Source organism: Coturnix japonica, chromosome 3 (genome assembly GCF_001577835.2).
Source record: "Coturnix japonica isolate 7356 chromosome 3, Coturnix japonica 2.1, whole genome shotgun sequence".
NCBI lineage: Eukaryota > Metazoa > Chordata > Aves > Galliformes > Phasianidae > Coturnix > Coturnix japonica.
This window is the reverse complement of record NC_029518.1, coordinates 80,349,807-80,370,829: the sequence shown is the minus strand read 5'-3', so window position 1 is coordinate 80,370,829 and position 21,023 is coordinate 80,349,807. Positions and strand designations below refer to the sequence as shown.

At 38.1% G+C, this 21,023-nt stretch overlaps 1 protein-coding gene across 1 annotated transcript in view; it reads left to right on the top strand.

The window, feature by feature from the left end:
* The window catches only part of MLIP (muscular LMNA interacting protein), a 96,945-nt gene that overhangs the window by 20,065 nt on the left and 55,857 nt on the right, over positions 1-21,023 (top strand). The window contains exon 5 of the mRNA XM_015859233.1: positions 19,890-20,048. Within this exon, the coding sequence (XP_015714719.1) occupies positions 19,890-20,048 (159 nt within the window). The remainder of the gene's footprint in view (positions 1-19,889; positions 20,049-21,023) is intronic.

Sequence of the window (21,023 nt, the reverse complement as noted above, 5' to 3'; positions counted from 1 at the left end):
TGTGTTTCAAAATAATGCTTTGGGAATAGAAAGTTTAGCCAAGAACAGATATTTTGAAGTAGGACTGTAAGAGCAGGTGGGGTAACAGCTTGTATTTTGTGTTTGTGTTTTGGATGTGTTTCTTGGTGTGAAACTGAGACTTAGCCAGTGTTTGGTAATCCTAGAAATAATGCCATGTGTGAGGTGTGGTTTTAGCATTCTTTGCTTAACTCTAGTTTTTTTCCAGAAGGAAAATGTTGTCAATATTAGAATGTCACATATTAAGAATGGAAATACTGGCTTAATTTAAATCCCACTTAGCTTAGTGTGCTGTCCCTGGCTGGTTCCTAAAGTTTGTACTTAGGAAAAAAAGGCATGAGGAAAAAGATATTCCTACACCTTCGTGTTCTTCCTGGCCTCAATTTAAATTGATGGATCTATTAGCTATTGGTGTATTTTCTTGATCTTTGAATTCAGCTTTCCTTTTTGGCATTCAGAACTACCTGAGGCAATGAGATTTGTTACAGAATTATGTTATATGAAACCATCCCAAATTTGACTGTATGACATAGTCATGTGTTGCCTCATGGCAACTTTAACCTTATACCACAAATCAAGTGCATTAAAGGGAAAACGGAGGTTTGTATACATTTGCTTTTCTACAAATTTACAAAGGACATGGCCTTGCTCTCAGTACCACGAGCTACAGGGAATTTTGTGTGTGAGCTGCACAATTAATGTTGTTTAGACAGGACTCAAGCCCCCTCTTTTATTTATCTAGGAAGTACATCTAAGTGAGTCATCCATGGCTGATTTTACAATCAATTAGAAAACCAGCCAACCAGCCAAAAAAATACAACAGAATTTCAGAGCATTATTAACACAAGTTTAGACATTTACCTTTGTGTAAAATGAGCTGCATCTCAGAAGTGACAATGTCTTTCCATTGAATATAAAAAGAACACAAATCAGACCTAGTTTTCTGTTTTGGAGATCTTTACAGTTGATCAGATGAATATCATTCTGAAGTCATTCACTAAAGGAGAAGAAACAGATATAATCTCAGAAAACAACTGTGCTTTGGGAAATTACTCACCAGAGAAAGTATCATTCAGCCCCTCTGGGCAGGTGGCGGGTAAGGTGCTCTTACATCAGAGAAAGAAATAGCAGGGAAATTTTATCCAATTAATCATGCTTAAGACTAGACTTCTGTTTTTAATGCCCGATATCATGATGTGCCCACAGTTTTATTTGTGAGATTTGTTTATAACCTAAAAGAACCCATTTCTGGGATGAAAACATTCCATTTGGACTGTAAAGAAGCTTCCTTTAAAAAGGTCACTAAGAACTTTTTGATTAATGCTATCTTGTTTGTGTTTGGCAGCCAGTGTAAGAGAGGACAATAGAATGTGAAAAAACACAAGGCAAGGTGAATAGAAAATCTCTTTTCTGTTGTAACTGAAGCAAGGTGAAAAGTAAATGTTATCCGTACATGGTGTATAGTGTGTTGGAGACTAAAAGATGATCCCAGGGCACTGTGGAAAGGAGAGTTTGTCTCTGCACCCAGGAGATAGTGAGTCTCAGCATGTGTCCCTTTAGCTGAGAGCTTGCCATCCCCAGTCTGTTCCAAACATTTGATCTCCCTGACGGCCGTGGAATCTGTCACTGCCATACCACACATTGGCACAAACATACTGCCTTGCAATTGACGTTGCCCTTTTGAAGGCAAGTCCTTACTGATCCCGATGCCAAATCTGTACTGCTGGATTCCTCTAGGTTTTTTCCTCTAGTAAAACATTCTGGCTTTCCTGTGCTATGCTTTCTTCAAAACAAACAAGAAAAACATTCACATTCATTTCTTGGTTGTTCTGGTGATTCAGCGTTCCATAATCATAGAATCATAGAATGATTGAAAAGGACCTGGGTTGAAAAGGACCACAGTGATCATCCAGTTTCAACCCCCTGTCATGTGCAGGGTCGCAAACTACCAGACCAGGCTGCCCAGAGCCACATCCAGCCTGGTCATGAATGCCTCCAGGGATGGGGTATCCACAACCTCCCTGAGCAACCTGTTCCAGCGTGCCACCACCCTCTGTGTGAAAAACTTCCTCCTAATCTCTAATTTAAACCTTGTCTGTCTCAGTTTGAAACCATTTCCCTTGTCTTGTCACTATCCACTCTCATACATAAGTGAAAATGTAGAGAAAATGTAGTCTGAACTCTGGGCAAAGTCCCAGGAAAAACTAGTAACATTCCCACTCCTATGTTGTATTATCTTAAGAGTCACTCTGATTGATTGATAGCACAGGAAGGTTAAATTCTAAAGAGGACTTTCAGCATTTAATGATACTGGGATTTAATTTCTTCTGTAATATTTTTTTCCTTTCATTTTCCTGAGTCATTCTTTCATACAACATGATTAGATATTATATTATGTCCTGAATTTTCTTTCTGGTACATCTGGCAAATTAACAGGGTTCTGCTCATGTTTCTCACTTGGACAATAAAGAATAAAATGATTAGTAAGGCATTCCACTTGTACTTTTAATTATGCAGATTTAGATACTGGATTTTCACAGAATCACAGAATGGCCCAGGTTGGAAGGGACCTAAAAGATCACAAATCTCCAACTCCCCCACCACATGCAGGGACACCAATCTCCCTGTTTAATACTAAACCAGGCTGCCCAGGGCCCCATCCAACCTGGCCTTGAACATCTCCAGGGACGAGGCATCCACATAATCTCTGGGCAGCCTGTTCCAGCACCTCAACACTGTCATAGTAAAGAACTTCCCCCTGACATCCAACCTAAATCTTCCCTCCTTCAACTTAAAACCATTTCCACATTGTAATAACCATAACTCTTTCCTAGTAGGGAGCATTGCTCTTTAGGCATTACTGTTGTAGTGAGGTTTGGCCTGTATGTTCCTTTAGTATCTTGAGAAAGAAAATAGCGCTGGATGGCTACCCTTTGTGCTCTGTTTGGGAATTCATGATGGTGTCTATGATTTGGTGAGCACTGGTCAGGAACAAATAAAAAAGGCCAAATGACATAACATCTCCAGATGGAGAGCAATTGTGTATTCGAAAAGGCTTGGATGTGTGATAATGGGAAGTTATCTATTTTCTTGTTGAAACTCTATTCTGTTTTGTGAAAAAGGACTTAAGAAGCATAGAGGAAAGTGCTTAATGTTAATAGGATGCATTGCGTATACTTAATAAGTGTTTTTCTCTTGGTAGTAATTTGTCAGAAGGAGATTATAGTATTTAGCTAATATGCATTTGCATATCAGACCAGTCATTCTATCTTCCTTCAAAGAATCAATGAAAGTTTTACTGGGACTGCTTTCCTACTCCTTATTCATGAAAGCAAGCCGAAAATCCCACTCTCATTGCTTGAATTTTACTTACCTCCATAAAGCACTTCATTGAGTATGAATTCAAGCAGTAAAATTATGCAGGGACTGTGCATAATTTCTGCATAATTTCTGGCAAGAATTTACTGTAATTACAGCAACAGAGGAGCCAGCTGATTGTTCTCAATTAGTTTTCCATTTCTGTTAGAAAATCATAATCTAGAGCAATTCAGATTGAGAAAAAGGCACCTTGTAAGATAAAATGTGAACAGAAAGAGTAGCTTTCCTCATTTAAAAAGGATTAATTTCATAGAGCACAGTGTCTGCAAGAAGAGAATCATACTCCTTTTTAGGATAGAGAAGGATTAGGTAACACCTCTTCTGATATACCTTATATTTGCCATGTGGCTGCATCAGCAAGAGAAAAATAAAATATTTTTTGTATAAGTGCATGATTGTGACTTGCCCAGGGCTACAAAGTGCCAGAGACAGGTATGAAATCCAGGATGTGTGTCAAAAATACTGACAATAGCAATGAACTCCTAGCAGTGAACCCAGTTTGTAGTCATATAACTTATTCAGATACTCTCACTGCTGATGGCCAAGGATTCATCTGATTTCCTTCTCAATTTATTCTTACAGAGGTAAACCAGTACTCTCTTTTTCTTTCTTTTTCTTTTTTCTGGTAGACTGTTTTGCACAGAGAGGACATGGTTCCTTGAGGGGAAAATGTACATTACTTAAGGAAAAGCAGAAAGCTGGACAGTAGCTCTAAGGGAAGAGAGTACATCTACATGCACGGAGCCAAGCTGAAGAGAAGCTGTATGTACAGTCTGATAGAGGAGGGGTCACGGAAAGGAAGCTGATGCTTCTCTTAAGCAGGCTGCTAACAGGGCTTACATGTTATACTGAGGGACATGGCTTAGTGTGGAAATATTAGGTGGATGATTGAACTAGATGATCTTGGAGGTCTTTTCTGACCTTGGTTATCCTATGATTCTAAGAACAATACATCTCCATGTAGCCTTGCATAGGCCATTTCATAAACTTATTTTGGACAAAATTTGATTATTTTTTTTTCCCCCCCACTGAAAACAATAGCAAAATTTAAAAAATCACAGAGCAGCCTGTGTCCCCAGCACTTCTACCCCACCTCTTTCAACCTGATTTGTTCATTGATTTCAGCAGGTACACGGCTATGTTGGTGCCCTTCCATCTGAATGGCACATGAACACAGTGGTTTGTGACCACGATATAAGCATCCATTACCACCACTTCGGTACACTGGAGCATCTTTAAATAGGGATGAAATGCCTCGGAGTACTTCCAATTTGTTAGAGACTTAGGGACTATCTTTCCTGAAGGTGGTACTTTGGCACAGAAAAGTCATTTTCATTCATATTGGTTCTTTAAGTGATACATTTTCATTTTCTAAAGGCTATCACAGCTGAAAAAATGTTAGTTAGGCTGGACTGTAGGTACCAATGGCCTTTTTTGGGTATCACTTATTGATAATGAAAGATGCAGTTTATCGCTCCTCCTTGAGTTCTTCCATTTATAAAAACTTTCCTGGGAGTAAATCTGTAAAATTATTTCAAGGTCTTGTATAAATAATCAGATATTTCTATTACATTGACATTACCATATTAAGTGTCTGTGGTACTAAAATCTGAGGTATTTTTTTATTCTAAAAATGATTAGAATGTCCAGCTTCAATCACTGTCAGCCTTTTATGATATCCACGTTTGGAGGAATCTTTGCTTGCCTATGATTCTAGAGGTTTTATTATTGTTCTTTATTCATCAGCTTCTTAGACAGATAGCTTCAGTGTGTCAACTTTCTAAAGCAGAACATGTTGATTAGTGCTTTGTGGTTTTTTTAGAACAATTTGACATGTTAGGTTGATGTTGGCAGAGAGAGGTGGGTTAAATGTGTACTGGATTATCTCTATACATTTTAGCTGTTGACAGTGACAGAAGCAAACTGACATTAATGCATCTTGATAAGCGATACTGTTATTACCAATGTCACTTTTAACACCAGCTACTCAAAATATTGACCTGCGATTCTTAGTTTGATGTTATAATAAATTTGGTATGTATTAGCATGGATATCATATTGACTTCTTTATGACATATTCCTTGACAGTAATATCATTATTGTACATTGCTTCCGTTAACTGGTTAGCAGTGCCCTTAGTATATCCTTCAGAAGGCAGTAAGACATAATTTATTGATTCATTTATTTAATGATAGACACACATAGCATTTATTGGTTTTGATATGAAATGCATGAGGCATTAAGAGATACTGTCAGACATTTGATTTCATTGCCAATTGAAGATGTTGCAATCAGATTCAACATCATTTAAGGTTTTTTCCTCTTTCAAAGAATGCAAACCCAGTTTGAATGTAGGGAGCTGCCTGAGGGAATGTCCAGGAAAAGTCAGCTTTAGAAAAGAGTCTAAATCCTGGCCCTTATTGCTGGTAAGCATCTGAGGCTGGGCCATGGGAAAAAAGGTCGCCTTGTTTAGCATTCTCAGCTGTGACTCTTTCCAAATTTAGGCCTCTAAACTAGATATCAGAATGAGACTATAAAGAACGCTGTGCTGGATCAGCCATAGTCCCATCTTGCCAAGGTCGTGTCTCAGGCAGTGCCTCATAGCTAATGCTAGGAGAAATGTATGAGAACATGACAAAGCCATGAGCTAAACTCAGATCTCTTAATTTTAGGGAGAATTTAAATGCCTTATTATCTTAGGCACAGAGTAAGTGAGGAGGTTTCTCCTAATAAAAGTATTTCAAGTCATTTACATAATTCAGTGCTCACTGGGCCAGGAGTGAATAAAAGAGATAGAATTTGCTATCTATTGTTTAGGACAGAAAACCAGGGCTCCGGATAAGCAGTTTCTAGTTTCTGCTTCAGTTAAGCACTAACCCTTTGTGTAAAGCAGAATCAGTATGACAGAACATACTATACCACCCATCCTCAAATACAGTATAAGAGGATGCTGAAGGGAATTCACGTGGCAAGTAAGGAACTCCATGACCCAAACTGAAAGAAGGACAGAGCTGGATCATGCCAGTGATGGATGATTGTGGAGGCTGCACAGAAGCACAATGAGATCTCCAGGGTATGGCATAGAGCCCAGGCTGTGCGTGATCTGTAACTCCTCCTGCCCGAGCATCCCAACAACACTTAGCTGACCGGCTCATTATCCATACCTCAGCTATGGCATAACAACTTTTTAAAATAAACTCACTCAGAATCATGCAAATATGCTCTGAGACAGGCAGGATAAGCTTGGATGAGAAAAGCAACTTCTGAAGTGTGTTCTTAGGTAGCTATGAGGATTCATACAAACTGATCATTTAGAATTTTAATACGAGCAGGCATATTTCATGTGGCACTGTGCCATTAATTAATCTTCATGAAATGAAGCATATTTTTCAAGTAGGCAGGTGCAAAGATATCACAGTGCATATTACTTATACTTGATTTCAAAAACATCATAAAAACTGACTCAAAATCTAGGTTTTTCCTGGGTAATCCTTATAAGAAGTCTACAGAAAGACCTAATTTATTTTAATGGGACAAATACATATACTGTTTGCTAAAGCAGATCCCAAATTCTTGGCACTTCACCTCCACCCACGTAGCATTCTCCCTTCTTTTGTTATACACACACTTTCTACAGAAAGCATGCCAAATGCCTCTTCATTTTGAGTGCTCTGATTAATGTTTGAGATTCTAGCCAAAGAAAAATGCCTCATAATGGTTTCCAACCTATCTGCAAACATATGCTTTCCTGAACTGTTTTGTTTTGCAAGAAGAATAAGAGCTGATGACAGCTCTTCGGTTCAGACACTTCAGCTGCAGTCTTCTGGCTTGTTTGTGATCTTCAGTGCTGCCATGAGTCTTGGCTGCACTCAGATAAAAGGCAGGTACTAGTGAGTGCTGCAGAACTATAGATGTTCTCCGAGATTTGCCCGGAGCTTCTTGGTCACTCATCAGATGGGCTTCCTCCACCCAAGGACTCAAGCATTTTTGGGCTTATTCCTTTCACCAGTCCCGGCACGTTATATCACCTCTACAATGTTCTGTGTCTGGGTTTGACATTTCTGGCCAGGAGAAAACTTTATCTGAAGGAAAGTTTCAGCCTTTGGCAGTTTGTTTTCAGATGCTAATTGAGGATGTCATCTTTCAAAGCTTATGCTGAAAAATATCTGAGAAAGTGACAGCTGAAAATAGCTAATTACCTGGTAGATGGAGCATGCATTATCACTGTAGGGAACTTGGAGTATGCTTGCATCTTGTTTTTCAAAGACAGACATTTTCAAACCAGTCTGTCAGTCCATCTCTGTGTTTCCACAAGTTAGTCCATCCTGGATTCAAAGAATCTTCTAGATGAAAAGTGAGTAACAGCAAATATGTTCTGTTAAAAGATTTTGTTTGAGCAAACTGACTTGTTATGTGGAAGAAAATGCTTTAATGAAAAATTCTTGGTCCACTTCAGAACTGCAAAGGAGATAAGTTTTCCTATGTAAAATGGCAATACAGATTCAGCTGCAGGAAGCATAGTGTTTGGTTTCTTCTGGTGAAATTGAATGCATACATTTTTAAACGAAAGAAAGTTAACAGCTCCTACTATATCTGGTAATTTCCTACAAGGATCTTTACTGGAAAGCAGTAAAGTAAAAATAAGTACGAGGTACAAGAGAGCTTCTGAGTCACTTCCAAAAATAACTAGTTTCATTTCCTTAGATTTCCAACTACTTTTACAGTGCCAGTTTCTGGCTAGTTAACAAACAAGACTGAACAGACAGGGCAGATGCAAAATCAGAGACTGGAGCTGTAAGGCATGTACCACATGAAGTTGCTCTCTTTTTTGTAAACTGCATCTGTCGATCCATTTCCTTTAAAAGTTAGAGAAAGGGCGTTTCAGATAAGAGGACTGATCCTGCAGACACTTGCACCATCTGCTTTTCTGGAGTGGCTGAGCTCTCCCATTGACCTGCGACTTCTGCTGCAATCAAAACGTCACATGGACAATGTATGCAAGACTGAACTGACTAAACTCTTAATCACCTTTTTATCATTATTTATTTATTTTTCCCAAGCGTTAATGAGAAGGAACATAAAATCTACTACCATAAAAAAGACAGAGACTCTTCTCTTAAAAAACAGTTTGAGATTATCTTAAAATAACACAATCTTTAGTACAAAGCATGCATAAATAAAATTACATGGGTTGCAGTTGGACTTACAGTGTTATGGTTTTAAGACTATATTTTAGAGTGAGCCTGGATATGGTTCTGTGTTATATAAACCTCTGAAGATGTTCACAAGGCATTGATTATGAATCTTATCAGACTACACGTTGCTTTGTGCATACACATGTCAGAACGTTAGAAAAGCTTGTGATTTCTTATTATTGCTTGCAGGATATGCTCTGGGATAAAGAATGATAACACGAGATTTCCAGACATGGATGAAAAACAGAAAGCAATCTCTGTTGGTAACAGATTGTGCGTATATAATATTATTTTCCAGAGCTCTGACTTGAAGTTGAGTCTGTTGCTTCTTCATTCATTGAATCTCTTCACTGAAACTCTTACAGAAATAATGTAGATGTAATTGTGAGAATGCTGATAAGTGGCATTTTTCTATTTCTAGTAATGATAGAAACAGTGTTCAACTGGCATCCAAGATATACTTCTTTCATTGCCAAAGCTAAGACTACACTGTGAAATGAAATCCATTTTCATTGGATTCTCAGGTAAAATTTGACTGATTGCAAGTAGTTCTCAGTAAAGAACTGTTCACAGTGAAGAAAAGAATCCCTGAACAATTTAATCTAAAGTCTTCTCAATGCTGGCATTTCAGTATGCAGCAATAAGCAAGCAACATTCTTACTAAATCTTTTAGGAGGCTGCAGTCTCAGCTTCTGCTAAGGTAAAAGGAACACAAATCTCTTTGAAAGGCTGTAGAATTTTAGAATATATTTTGAAGCACAAGGCATGTATCTTCAACTGTTGCTTGTACAAAATGTAGCACAAGATAACCATGACTCTACAGTACTTCTAAATATCAAAATGCTAAGCTGCTGGACAAGAGGAGGGAAAGAGTACATCCCATATTAGTTATGTCACTTAATGCACAGCTTGAAGGCAACTGGTTTTCCCTAGTGATGAGAGTAGTTTAATAATCTTCAAGTAACACCCTTGAATTGCTTCTAGAATAAGCCTTGATAGTACTGACTTTACTATTGGTTATTATAGAAGGTTTGATATGTTTTAAGATGATTAAAATTTTTATGAAATATTGAAAAATGCAGTTCTGCTAATAAAAGAACTAAATTGCTTCTTTAATCTGAAGAAGTGATTATTAAATCCATGTCTTCCTTTGACTAGTTAGAGGGAAGACGCAGTGTGAGAATACAGCTGTGTAGGAATCATGTACTGAATCTGTATTCTTTGCTACTGGATTGAAAACATTTTCCATTATGTCATCACCTGTATTCTTATACTGTAAGCTTCTGAAGAAAATATCACTAGGAAGTAAATGACAATATGTAAAATAAAATTAAATCACCTTCCCCTCTTATGATGCAATGATCCTTTTGATTATAGTACTTATAGAGATATTATTTGCACATTTTCATCTTAAAGTGTACATTGGAAGATAACACTGACAAGGCTTTACTCAAATCTGGGAGACTCTTGCTTAGAAGATTGGCATTAGTAGCATCCTTGGTCAAGAAGCCCAGCACCTGGATACACAGTGTTTTCTTGCTTTTCCCAAGGTCTGCTTGAGATGTTGTGAACTCTAGATATAGGTAGCTGCAAACTGAAAGTGAAAAGTGGCTGAGAGAAATCCAGGTGAATTATAAGAACAAATAGATGGAGGAAGAAAAATATTGTTGGTCAGACTTGTTGACACTGAAATGTAAGACCGAGAACATAAGGCTAGCCAGAAGGAAGACCTGATTATGAAAGTAAACAGCATCATTTGTATTTCTGTTCTGATAGAAATATGACTTGCAGGGCAAATTCAGAACTTGACTTTAGGGTAAAGATACCGATCTGAAAGGGATTGTAGTCCTACTTATGAAGAACTTCTTGACTGGACTCAAGTGGTAACACTGATAGATGACATATATATTCAGGGGACAAAAAGGAAGAAATGAGAGTTCTTCTAAGCTAATGTGTAAAGTAATGTGCTAAGTAGGTATGTTATTGTCACAAAAGATTAGACAAATAATGCCAAGTGGATGTAGTTCATCTGTGAACACAGGGTAAAGACTGAAGCTGTGGTTAGCTATGGACTGTTGGAACGTTTTAGAGTAGACATAGTGAAAGACCTTGAACAAGGCTGCTGAAGAAGCCTGAGGCAGAGCAGAGCATAGAAATCAGTTTCTTGGCTAAAGTAATTAAACTTGTTCTTGGTACAAAATGTACAGTCAGCTTTGGAAAATATACTCCCATTCTTTTTCCTACACTCAAAAATATCTGAGGAATGGTGCATGACTATTCAGCTCAGTGATTATGCAGTGTACAAAGCTCAAAATATTTTTTCTTCATGAGACAAAGTCAAGTTTGTAAAATAACAACTCTTCACACAAGCTCTTTTGTTAGAAAAAAAAAGTTTAAAAATGACTTAATTGGAACAAATGTAGCTATTCTTCCAAATACTGTCAGATCAAAATGACCTTGATATTGTTATATGCGATATTCTTGACATCTGGGAAAGCTGAAGTTAAATAAAATGTAAGGACAGCTGCTTTTTAAAGATAAGTATGGAAAATAAAACTAAATCCTAAGTATACCATCCTCTCCCCTTGTGAATGTGTGGAAGAAGCAAACAGCTATTCAGCTTTACCTTCTTACATGTTAGTAGCTGAGTGCCTGAATAATCACTCTTTGTAGCCAGCATTCTTCTGGGCCCACACAGACCTACTCAGAAAATAGCTTGTTAAAAGAACCTCTGAAAGTCTCTGCTGAGGAGAGGAAAATCAGTTTTATCACACACATTTCTTCACTGCTTTTTGAAGTTCAGTTTTTATTTTTCTCTGGACTGTGCTCTACATTCCACAGACAGCAGACTGGGTAAAGAGACATTCAAACTATCATCCCACTGAGTATTGGTGAAGGACAGGTAAGAATGCTTGTAGAAGGACTCATGTTGATTATTTGTTAAATCTCTTGCGCAGATGACTGAGTGGGTAGTAGGACCTCTGTCAGAAAGCCTATTGCTGATTATATATGATGAAACAATCTATTTCTTAATGATCAAAATGACAGTTTCCTTCACCTATGGTTGGTCAAAAAGCTGAAAATTTAGCATCTGAAGTTTTAAAAAATATGCTGGGTATCCTTAATAAAACATCAGTGAGCATATATCTGTTACCTGATGAAAAGTAGTGGCCTTAAATAACACCAGGGGAGGTTCAGGTTGGCTATTTGGAAAAATTTCTTATTGGAGAGAAGAGTAGTGCTGCATTAACAGGCTGCCCTGGGAAGTGGTGCAGTCACTGTCCTTGGAGGTGTTCAAGAAATGTGTCAATATGGCCCTGAGGAACATGGTTAGTAGCCATGGTGGTGATGGGCTGATGGTTGAACTAGATGATTCTATGATTCTATTGTGTTCCTTTTGGAAAGGAGATGAGGTATTTAGGCTAGCTGGTAGAATAAGAATTTCACTGCTTCCTGCTGGAATGGCAGCATTTTAACTGTTAGTCTTCATTCCAGTCATAAAAGAGTGAATAAAGACTAGGGTTTAAATTTGCACTTTATGAAGCCTATGAAAGCATCTTTCTCTCTCTGTCTTTCTCTCTTTCATACCTTTTTTTGATACTTCTTTTTTTTTCTGATTGATCTAAAAACTGGCAAATCAAGGTGCCAGATGGCTTTATGGATCTTGAAAATCATATTTGAGAGTATGTCATGATCAATCACAGGGATAACTTTAAAATGTGAAAGCTATGCTATTCTCTCTCCTTGATATGTGGGTGCCAGATGCATTGCCTTTGAAAATCTAAGCTGTACAGCTCTGTGTGTTTCATCATACCCTTTGGATTCCTGCTCCAAAAACATAGCTCCTTAGCAAGATAAATACTCAGGTACAAGATGTGGTGGTTTGGAAAAGAAGGTATCTATTGAAAATGTCATGCTTAAAGTACTTGATGTGAGAATGAGTCCAAAGCTACAGTCCTTCAGTTTTGAGGAGAATATTTTAAGATAAATGCTACAGTACCAGGTGACTATAGTCTGATGGGCCCCAGTTGTTTATTTCTTGCATTTGGAATTGGATGATTATTAGTGTTAAGGTTTTGTGTTGAAATGTATTGTATAGAACAATAACTGGAGAAATCAGAGAGACTGTCAGTTCTGTGGTGTATTCTGAAAATCTGCTAAAGTGATGTTACTAAAAGAGGTTGGGAGTGAAGCACTGAGATCTTCACCCAGCACATCTTCAACAGAGTCTGGGAGGCTTCACAGACAGCTTCTAACTTGGAGCCATTTAATACACACCTGCAAAATTCAACTACTAAAATAAGGCAGTAGTAGACTTTCAGTTATAAACAAAGTAGGAAAGCAGATACCCTGGAATGAAAAGAAATACTGCACAGGTAGGAAATGCTCAGTCTCATCTGTTGTGCCCCAATTACTGCCAAGCCTCCAGGGTGGGGTAGAAGACAAAAAGATATAAGAGTTTGTAGGTAATCTAATTGAAGCATTAGCAGTATAATCATAGAGTTATTATGTTGTTGATTCCTTTTTCCATGGTAGAGAGTTGAGTTTAAGGAGGCACTCATCCCAGGAAATGTTTATTGGAACACATTTTATAAGCCTACCCATAATCACAAATAATATGAAGCTGTTCTTATTAACAGCAGATGGCTATACATAGGGTGCGTTTACCTACTCAGGCATTTCTATGCCTTTTGTTTTTCTGTCTGGAGATGCAGTTGCTTAGAGGCACCTGATGTTAACAGTGACATTGACTTCCCCTGTGCTTTTAGCCCACTTTGAGTTATTTTGATATGTTTTCTAAGAGGTATTTTATTTTCCTCCATTGGCCAGCAAATTCTGTGTTACATGCAAACTTTACCATATCCAATATGTTTTACATACACTGGGTTCTGATTCTATTTCCTTTTTATCCTTAATACCAGAACAGAAGGTTGCATTCCTGTAGTGAGCAATAACTTATTACTAATAGTTTGTGCTTGTAGCCCTGGGGCCCTTCTCCTGTACTCACACTTTCAAGCCTTCTACTATTATCTTGTGCTTGTACTTTTGGAAATCTGTAATAAAATCCCATTTTTCTTCAATAGCCTTCAAGCTATGATTTTCTGGTATCATAACACCTGTTTTATTAGCATACATACATTCTGTTTCTTGGAATCACTAAATAGTTCACTGTTCAAAGATAATGGTCCATTAGAAGACTTGAAGAGATCTGCATAGACACTGATTTGATAGCGGGAACCACCTACTTTCAAAATATTTTGCTTAAGATAACATCTGCTATTTGTCAGTGGAGTTACGCTGCAACAAGTATTTGTAAAGACAGCTGTGTTGGCAGCACCAAGTGGGCTCCTCTGGGCTGGATTCTCCTGTGCTGGTGACAGTAAGATGGACTGGGGTGGTGGGGAAATCTCACTGCATTTGTAGGCAAAGATAAGGCTGAAATTCCTCCAGCCCACAGCTGCCCAGACATCTCTAGAAAATGAAGAACAAGTGGCTGATTCATGCCACTGTGAAACAGAAGTGCACTGTTAGCATCGTCAACCAAGATCAATCACTTAGCTCAGACAGACATAAGCAGGGATTTGTTTCTATTCCCAATGCTTGGTTTGAAAATTACACCTTTTGGGGCAGTTTTTCAGATAAGAAAGTAACAGGAAATATGTAATAGAAATTATCACATAATCATAGAATGGCTTGGGTTGGAAGGAACCTCAAAGATAATCTATATTCAGCCCTTCCTTTGCAGACAGGACCACCAGATCAAGCACTATATCAGTCTGCTCAAGACCCCATCCAACCTGGCCTGGAACACCTGCAGGGGCATTCACAGCCTCTTTGGGCCATCTCCCATTTCTCCATGAGTCTTTTGACTGCTAATGTATTTGATAGGCTGCGTATGAGTGGGCTAAGCAGCACTAGGGTTTTAAAATTTTCTTTTGCAATCAGCTTTTAAACTTTTTCTGTCTACTTTCGTCAGTGTTTTAATGCTTTCTTTGCAAGACCAGATGGCAAGTCTGGCCATACTGTAAAAAATCTGTCCAAAATCTGAGACACAACATGCACGGGTCCTTTCTTACTGATCTATGCACTGAAATGAATGCAGGACAGACAGAAGGGAACAGTGAGAACATGCTGAGGAGGTAACTGGATGTGAGCTGGGTGAGTGCCTGTCTGCCTGCATGGAGGTTTGTGTATAAGTGAGGGACTACAGCATTTTGGAGTGATACAACAGAGGTGTTTTTAGCTTGGAAGATGTTGCTTCCAAGCAGTTTCAGGAGATTGGAGCAAATAAGGGCTTTCAGGATGCCTATACTACCTGAAATATAACTTGGAGACTCAGGTTGCCTCAGGAGCCAATGTTTAGTGAGTGTTTAGTCAAACAGCATTTAATTAAATCAATTACATATAACAGGCAAGTGATATTAGTCCCCCTTTGCAATGGAGATAATTAAAGGTTAGCTTTACTTACTTTTCAATTTGCCCAGCTGCGTCTGTGTAGACCAGTATGAAAAAGTAATTGCAGTTGTATAAAGTCTGTCAGGCTGAAAAGCTAATTAAAATTATTACAGAAAAGAAACATTTTAGCTGAATGAACTCTTACATTTTGAATAGTAGATGACAATTTTACTTGATTAGTCGTTTGCTCTTTCTAGTGCTTTACACATGTTAATTTTCAAGAGATATTCATCTGCACGTGAGTCTTAGTGTGTGCTGCTCAATTGAGAGAAGCCAAGTGCTTTGTTCAAGGTGATACAATGAGCATGTAATGGGGCCAGGGTACGGTGTGGGGAACTTCTCAGACACAGCTGTCAGTGGGAATTTTGGCACAAACTTAACAGGTCTGAAATTTCACCCTGGACTTTGGGACTGGATTTAGCTTTTCTCCTGAAGTTTCACGGATACGAAGCTGGTGTTTGGTTGATCATCTGCTGCTGATTGTAAAAGGTTTCAGATAAGCAGGAGCTCATATTACTCAATAATCAGCTCATCTCTACTGGGTTACTGCGACAGCAGCGGTAAGTCAAGATATGGAAATTTGCTGAAGTTGCTTACATCTCATTAAGCAGTCATTTCATTCATTGCAGCCTGGCCTTATTCTCAGTCTCTAGAACAAGACAAGGTGTGTTTTGCAGTCAGACTTCAGTTTGAATGTAGAAAATGGTCTAAGCAGAGGTTGCACAAAACAGGCCGTGCTTTTGAGTGGCCCCTCTCCACACTGGGCTCATGGCTTTAGCCGTGCCCTGTACGAGAGGGCTATATTTAGCAGGAATTTGAGGCATGTGTATCTGTGCTGTGACCAAAGCAGCATGTCGGTCAACATGTTTCTGTATCACACTGTACACATTTGTTGTTTTGCAATTAATTATATATATATTTTTTCTGTCCTTAAAATAAATAAGCACCCTCAAAAGGAAGTACTTAATATTTCAACAGTGAGGTTTTCTCAGGGTGTCCTTTTCTTAGTGAGAGGAATTACATTAACAAATTGGTGGAAGAAGTAGTAATGTGATCCAGCATATTCCATTTCACTTTCGCAATCTGTATTCCAGAAGGAAATCCTGGCAAGCAATCACTGACAATGGGACCTCAATTTAAATTACAAAACAGGCAGTGTGCTGAATGCATATAGAGTATGAGAGAAATTAAATAGAAGCATTTATTTGTCTTCATAAAGTACCCAAGACAATAAAAATATGCTCTATAAGTAAGGATTGTAGATGCTGTGGTAATGAAAACAATAACTAATATAATTTAATTTACTACCCCAGGCCATTTGTAAATTGATGATATTAGTTATGCAACAAGCCTGTTTGTAGACTGGTGGCATATGAAGTCATGGAAGCCATCTAAAGTAAATTTCTCCTTTTAAAACTACTTGGGAACATACTATGCAGCTGCCTATAGTGCCCTAATGGATATTCAAAGGTTATTTATATGAGACTGTAATTTATGCTTTTCAAAGAAAAGTTACATAAAATAATACTTTTAAACCCAAGCAATTATGACATTGTGCCCAAAATTGATTATGCAACGTAAATGAGAATTCACTTGTATTCACTTGCATAGATGTTTCATGTGACACAGTTATCTGTATTGGTTCAAGAGAGTAACAGCAGCAGTTACTGAATTTCTTCTGGTGTTATTACTCGATCCAAAGAAAGGATGACAATCTGCAAGAAGGATTCATAAATATATATATTTTTATTTTTATTTCACAACTATTTACATTTGTATGCTGGAGTAGCTGTCAATAGATGTAACTAATAGATGTCCACCCTGTTCATTTCCCTCAGTACATCAAATACAGATCAACCAGAGAGATATAGTAAATTAAATCAATATATGAAAAAAGGTGCAAAATTCTTTCTCCATCTGGGAAACAACAACAACACAGTATCATGTAAGAATTCCTTTTGCTTCATACTGTCCTATTTTTAGCTTTCCTTCTTTTTCTATAAGAAATAAATAAAAGATAAATGCTGCAGGGCTCAAAGCTATTGAAAACCCAGAACTAAAAGAATGGAGAAACTCTTTCTCTCATTGGTTTAGTTTGCAGAATTACCAATTAAAAGTATTGAAATTTTGAATGAATTTTATTTGTTTTTCAAATTAGCTAATGGTCTTGATTGTAATTTTCCATAATATTTTTTTTTTTTGTGTGGAGAAGGGCTTGCTGTATCCAAAGGTTCTACATTTTCTCTTTCTTTTCTTTTATAAGGAATATATTGTGCTGATAAGCATTATTCTCTGTCACGAATCTTTGCATATAGAAAACAACTGATGTTGAGCATCAAACAGGCATGATAAGAGGATGAGGCAGAGAGGTGAAATACTTTTAGAAGTAGACAGAGTGGCTACCTATGTTTCCTAACTAGAGACAGAATACAAAAGGACAGCTACATATCTGCAGGAAAGCAGAGGCCATCTCCAGCTGATTTCAGTGGAGACCCAGGTGCTGTGTAAGTCTGTAATGGACCGGGCCAGCTGTAGTGAAACCACTAATGCTAATATGATTTCTATTCCTGCCCTTGTGCAGGTGATCTGGCTTATTGAAAAACATCTGTGGATGCCTTGGCTGCATTGCAGGGACTAGCTTCTGCTAGTGAGAAGATGTTCTTGAGTATTGATATAGTCTGTGACTTGTACTGGGAGCAAGGACTAGGCATTTGATGTGCCAGATATTCCTATTAAAACTTTTTTTCACTGGTTTGTAAAAAGCACACCTTAGCTACTGAGAGAAAGAGCTATATCATTTCTCCCTTGTGTAAAATACCATCCAGAACTTCAGGTGTTGTGGAGGAGCATTTAGGGGTTGCCCTTCTGCTACTAATTTATTTGTTTTTTGACCACTTGTGTGGAGGAGAGAGGAGGAAAGTAGGAGACTTCCCCATCTTTGTGCACACCTCTAAGTTTGCAGTGTAATGTGACTTACTGGCATGAGTGAATATAAAACCCAATTTCAGAAATAAGATGGCTGCCTTTTATTCAGGCTTTTTACTTTCAAGCATCAAAGCACCTTATTCTTTCTGAATTAAGGGTGAGTACATGGGAATTTGTTCTGGAAGTTGCTCAGAGAACTGAGTTCTTTTAAATTCTACAAAAAATGGTAATTGGTATAAATAACCTGTCTTTGTTTTGCACGAGTCCTCCAGGAGATAGCTGTTAGTGGCAATAACAAAATTTTGCTTAATTTAAACAAACAGAAAAAGGAAATCTGCATTTATCATTTTTAATGTTCCGGCCACAAGACTCAGCCATGTGAATGCGTTCCATAATTCCACCGTGTTCCGTAATTGCTATTTACTTATAGACGCAAATTGCAAGGAGGCATAATGAGAGCCACAGCTCTCAAATTTGTTTCATTTTAAACAGATAAGTAAAAAAAAACCTGTCAATGCAATAGCCCTGTTTTTTGTTGTTGTTGTTTTTTCTTCCTCCCTGTATGACTCAGTACAGTTCAAGACTTCGTATTGCAGATCCTTAAAAAAGCAATTAACTTCCACAGGCTTTGAATCAGAAATTAAAAAGAGACAAAAAAACAATCTGTCATTCCATGGTTTTGAATTAGAGTCATTTTCTACACCAACAAGTAGTGGGATAATCACCGAGTCTAATTTAGTGATTGGGTCTGTGTTGTTCTTCCCTGTGTTTTCCTTGTGAAACCTCTGCAGTTCTACTCCCTGATATCTGGCAAAGGAAATGTTTGTTTCTTTGCTGCCTGGACTTCTTTTTCAGTAGAGGGGATAGAAATTGTTGGGGAGCACTGAGATAAAATCAAGCATTTGGATGAAATCACCTTCCTCCTCATTGTATTCAGGCCCTATGTACAAAGTCATAGTAAGAATGTGGTATGAGGAGGAATAGATGAGAAGAATGACACGTAATTAGATAATGTAGGTGGCCAAAGGGCATAAAGAATATAGGGGGGGAAATGCTTTCCTTGAAGCAGAATCCATTCCACATGTTGCTCAGAGTTAGCAAAAAAATGTGGTTTTTTTTTCTTTTATTTTCTTTTTCTTTTCTTGTTTTAGTAAAGGCTTTTCCAATTTGTTCCAAGCTGTTAAGCAAATACTCTAGGGGCTATATGATGCCCAGTTACAGTAGCATATTTACATTTTCATTTGACTAAAATGGAGTTACACAAAGCAGCCTTAAAATGAATTGCATATTGTTTTTTGTTTTTGGTATGGAAAATGGAAATGGCAAATTATTGAACAATTCTCCTGTCTTCTGTGCTGCGCCATAAGAATGTGTAGGATGTTAATGGATGCAAACAAGGCAATACTTCGTTCATGAAAAAAGATCTCAAATGCATTGATTGATGAAAAATCTATTGACAAGTATATTTAATAATCCCCTCTCAGTCTTCTTTTTTCAAGGCTAAACAGACGCAGTTCACTTAGCCTTTCTTCATAGGGGAGATGCTCCAGGCACTTCACCATCTTAGTGGCCCTCCGCTGGACACCTTCCAAGAGATCCCTGTCTTTTTAGTACTGGGGAGCCCAGAACTGGACACAGTATTCCAGATGAGGCCTTACCAGGGCAGACTAGAGGGGGAGGATCACCTCACTCAACCTGCTGGCCACACTCTTTTTAATGCACCCCAGAATGCCATTGGCCTTTTTGGCCATGAGGGCACACTGATGGCTCATGGCCAACCTGTTGTCCTCCAGGACACCCAGGTCCCTCTTATATCAGTGAAATAATTCACACGAGCACTATATGTTATTTTATCTTTGATCAGAATAATTTAGACAAATGTAGACAATAATATTGAATTAAATTTGTGTTTTGCAGGTCACATCTCAAGAATCTGAAGCCAAACCACTGACCTTCACATTTGTGCCATCCATTGGACAACTTCCCACTCATTTTGAGGTTGTAGATGTCTCTAAGTTCCTTGTGACAATTCCAGAGGAGCCAAAAGATCTGAGCAATCAAGAAATTATAAATAAGGTAGAATTTTGCTTGTGCTTATTTTTCCACTCTTCCAAAGAAATGAAAAATGTTGTTCTGGGCATCCCTGTACTGAAGCATTTTACAGCTACGCCTTGGCTAGTATTTGGTTATAATTACTAACTCTACCAGGGGTTCAGAATCATTGTGCAAGACATGTCTGCTGAACAACATAATTTTGTTGTTGAATGCATACCGGGAAGGAAACCCTTCAGCATTCTGATACTCTGTTGGTTGTGCAAGTATCTATTCTTGGCAAAGGCAGTGAGACTCCTTGCTGATCTTAATAGAAGTAAGGGCAATGTGTAAGGCATGCTATTACATGGGAATCCTCCAAGAGATGGTCACACTGCATCAAATGCCACTTCCAGATAAGGTGGCACTTCTCTTCATAGCTGTGTAGGAATGCATCAGTTGAAATGAAAACTTGTTTTCTTGTTTTTGGAAGTTTGTCCTAGTGATTTTGTATGACAGTGTAACCAACAGCCATTATTCCATTCATAGTGTTTGTTTCACTCCTTTCCTTCTTCAAAGCAGGATTCACAACAACTCCTTTCCTGCTCATGCTTTGGAGTAACTTTATAGTTTTTGCTCCTCCCCTGGGATATTTCTGGACCTGCAGTTCTTGGAGCTCTTCCTCTTAATAAACTTTTCACGAGAGTTCATATTCCTCTGACCTGAGGAGTGCTCTAGCACTTTCAAATACTTTTATAACTGAAAAAGAGTTATATCTGGGCAGAGAACGGGCATCCTTGAAGAGACATGCACTGAAATATTGTCCTCAGGATGTTTAACTCATTAGATATATTTTCAGCCATCAGGATTGATGTTGCAATAAGCAGTGCTCTGGGATAGGCAGAATGGTCTGTTCCAGACATCTTCCTCTCTGTGTTTTAATATGCTGTTAGGTAGAGAAAACTTTCCTGCCAGGGAGCTCAGTACCGAGTTCTTCATAACACTGATTATTCCCTTTCC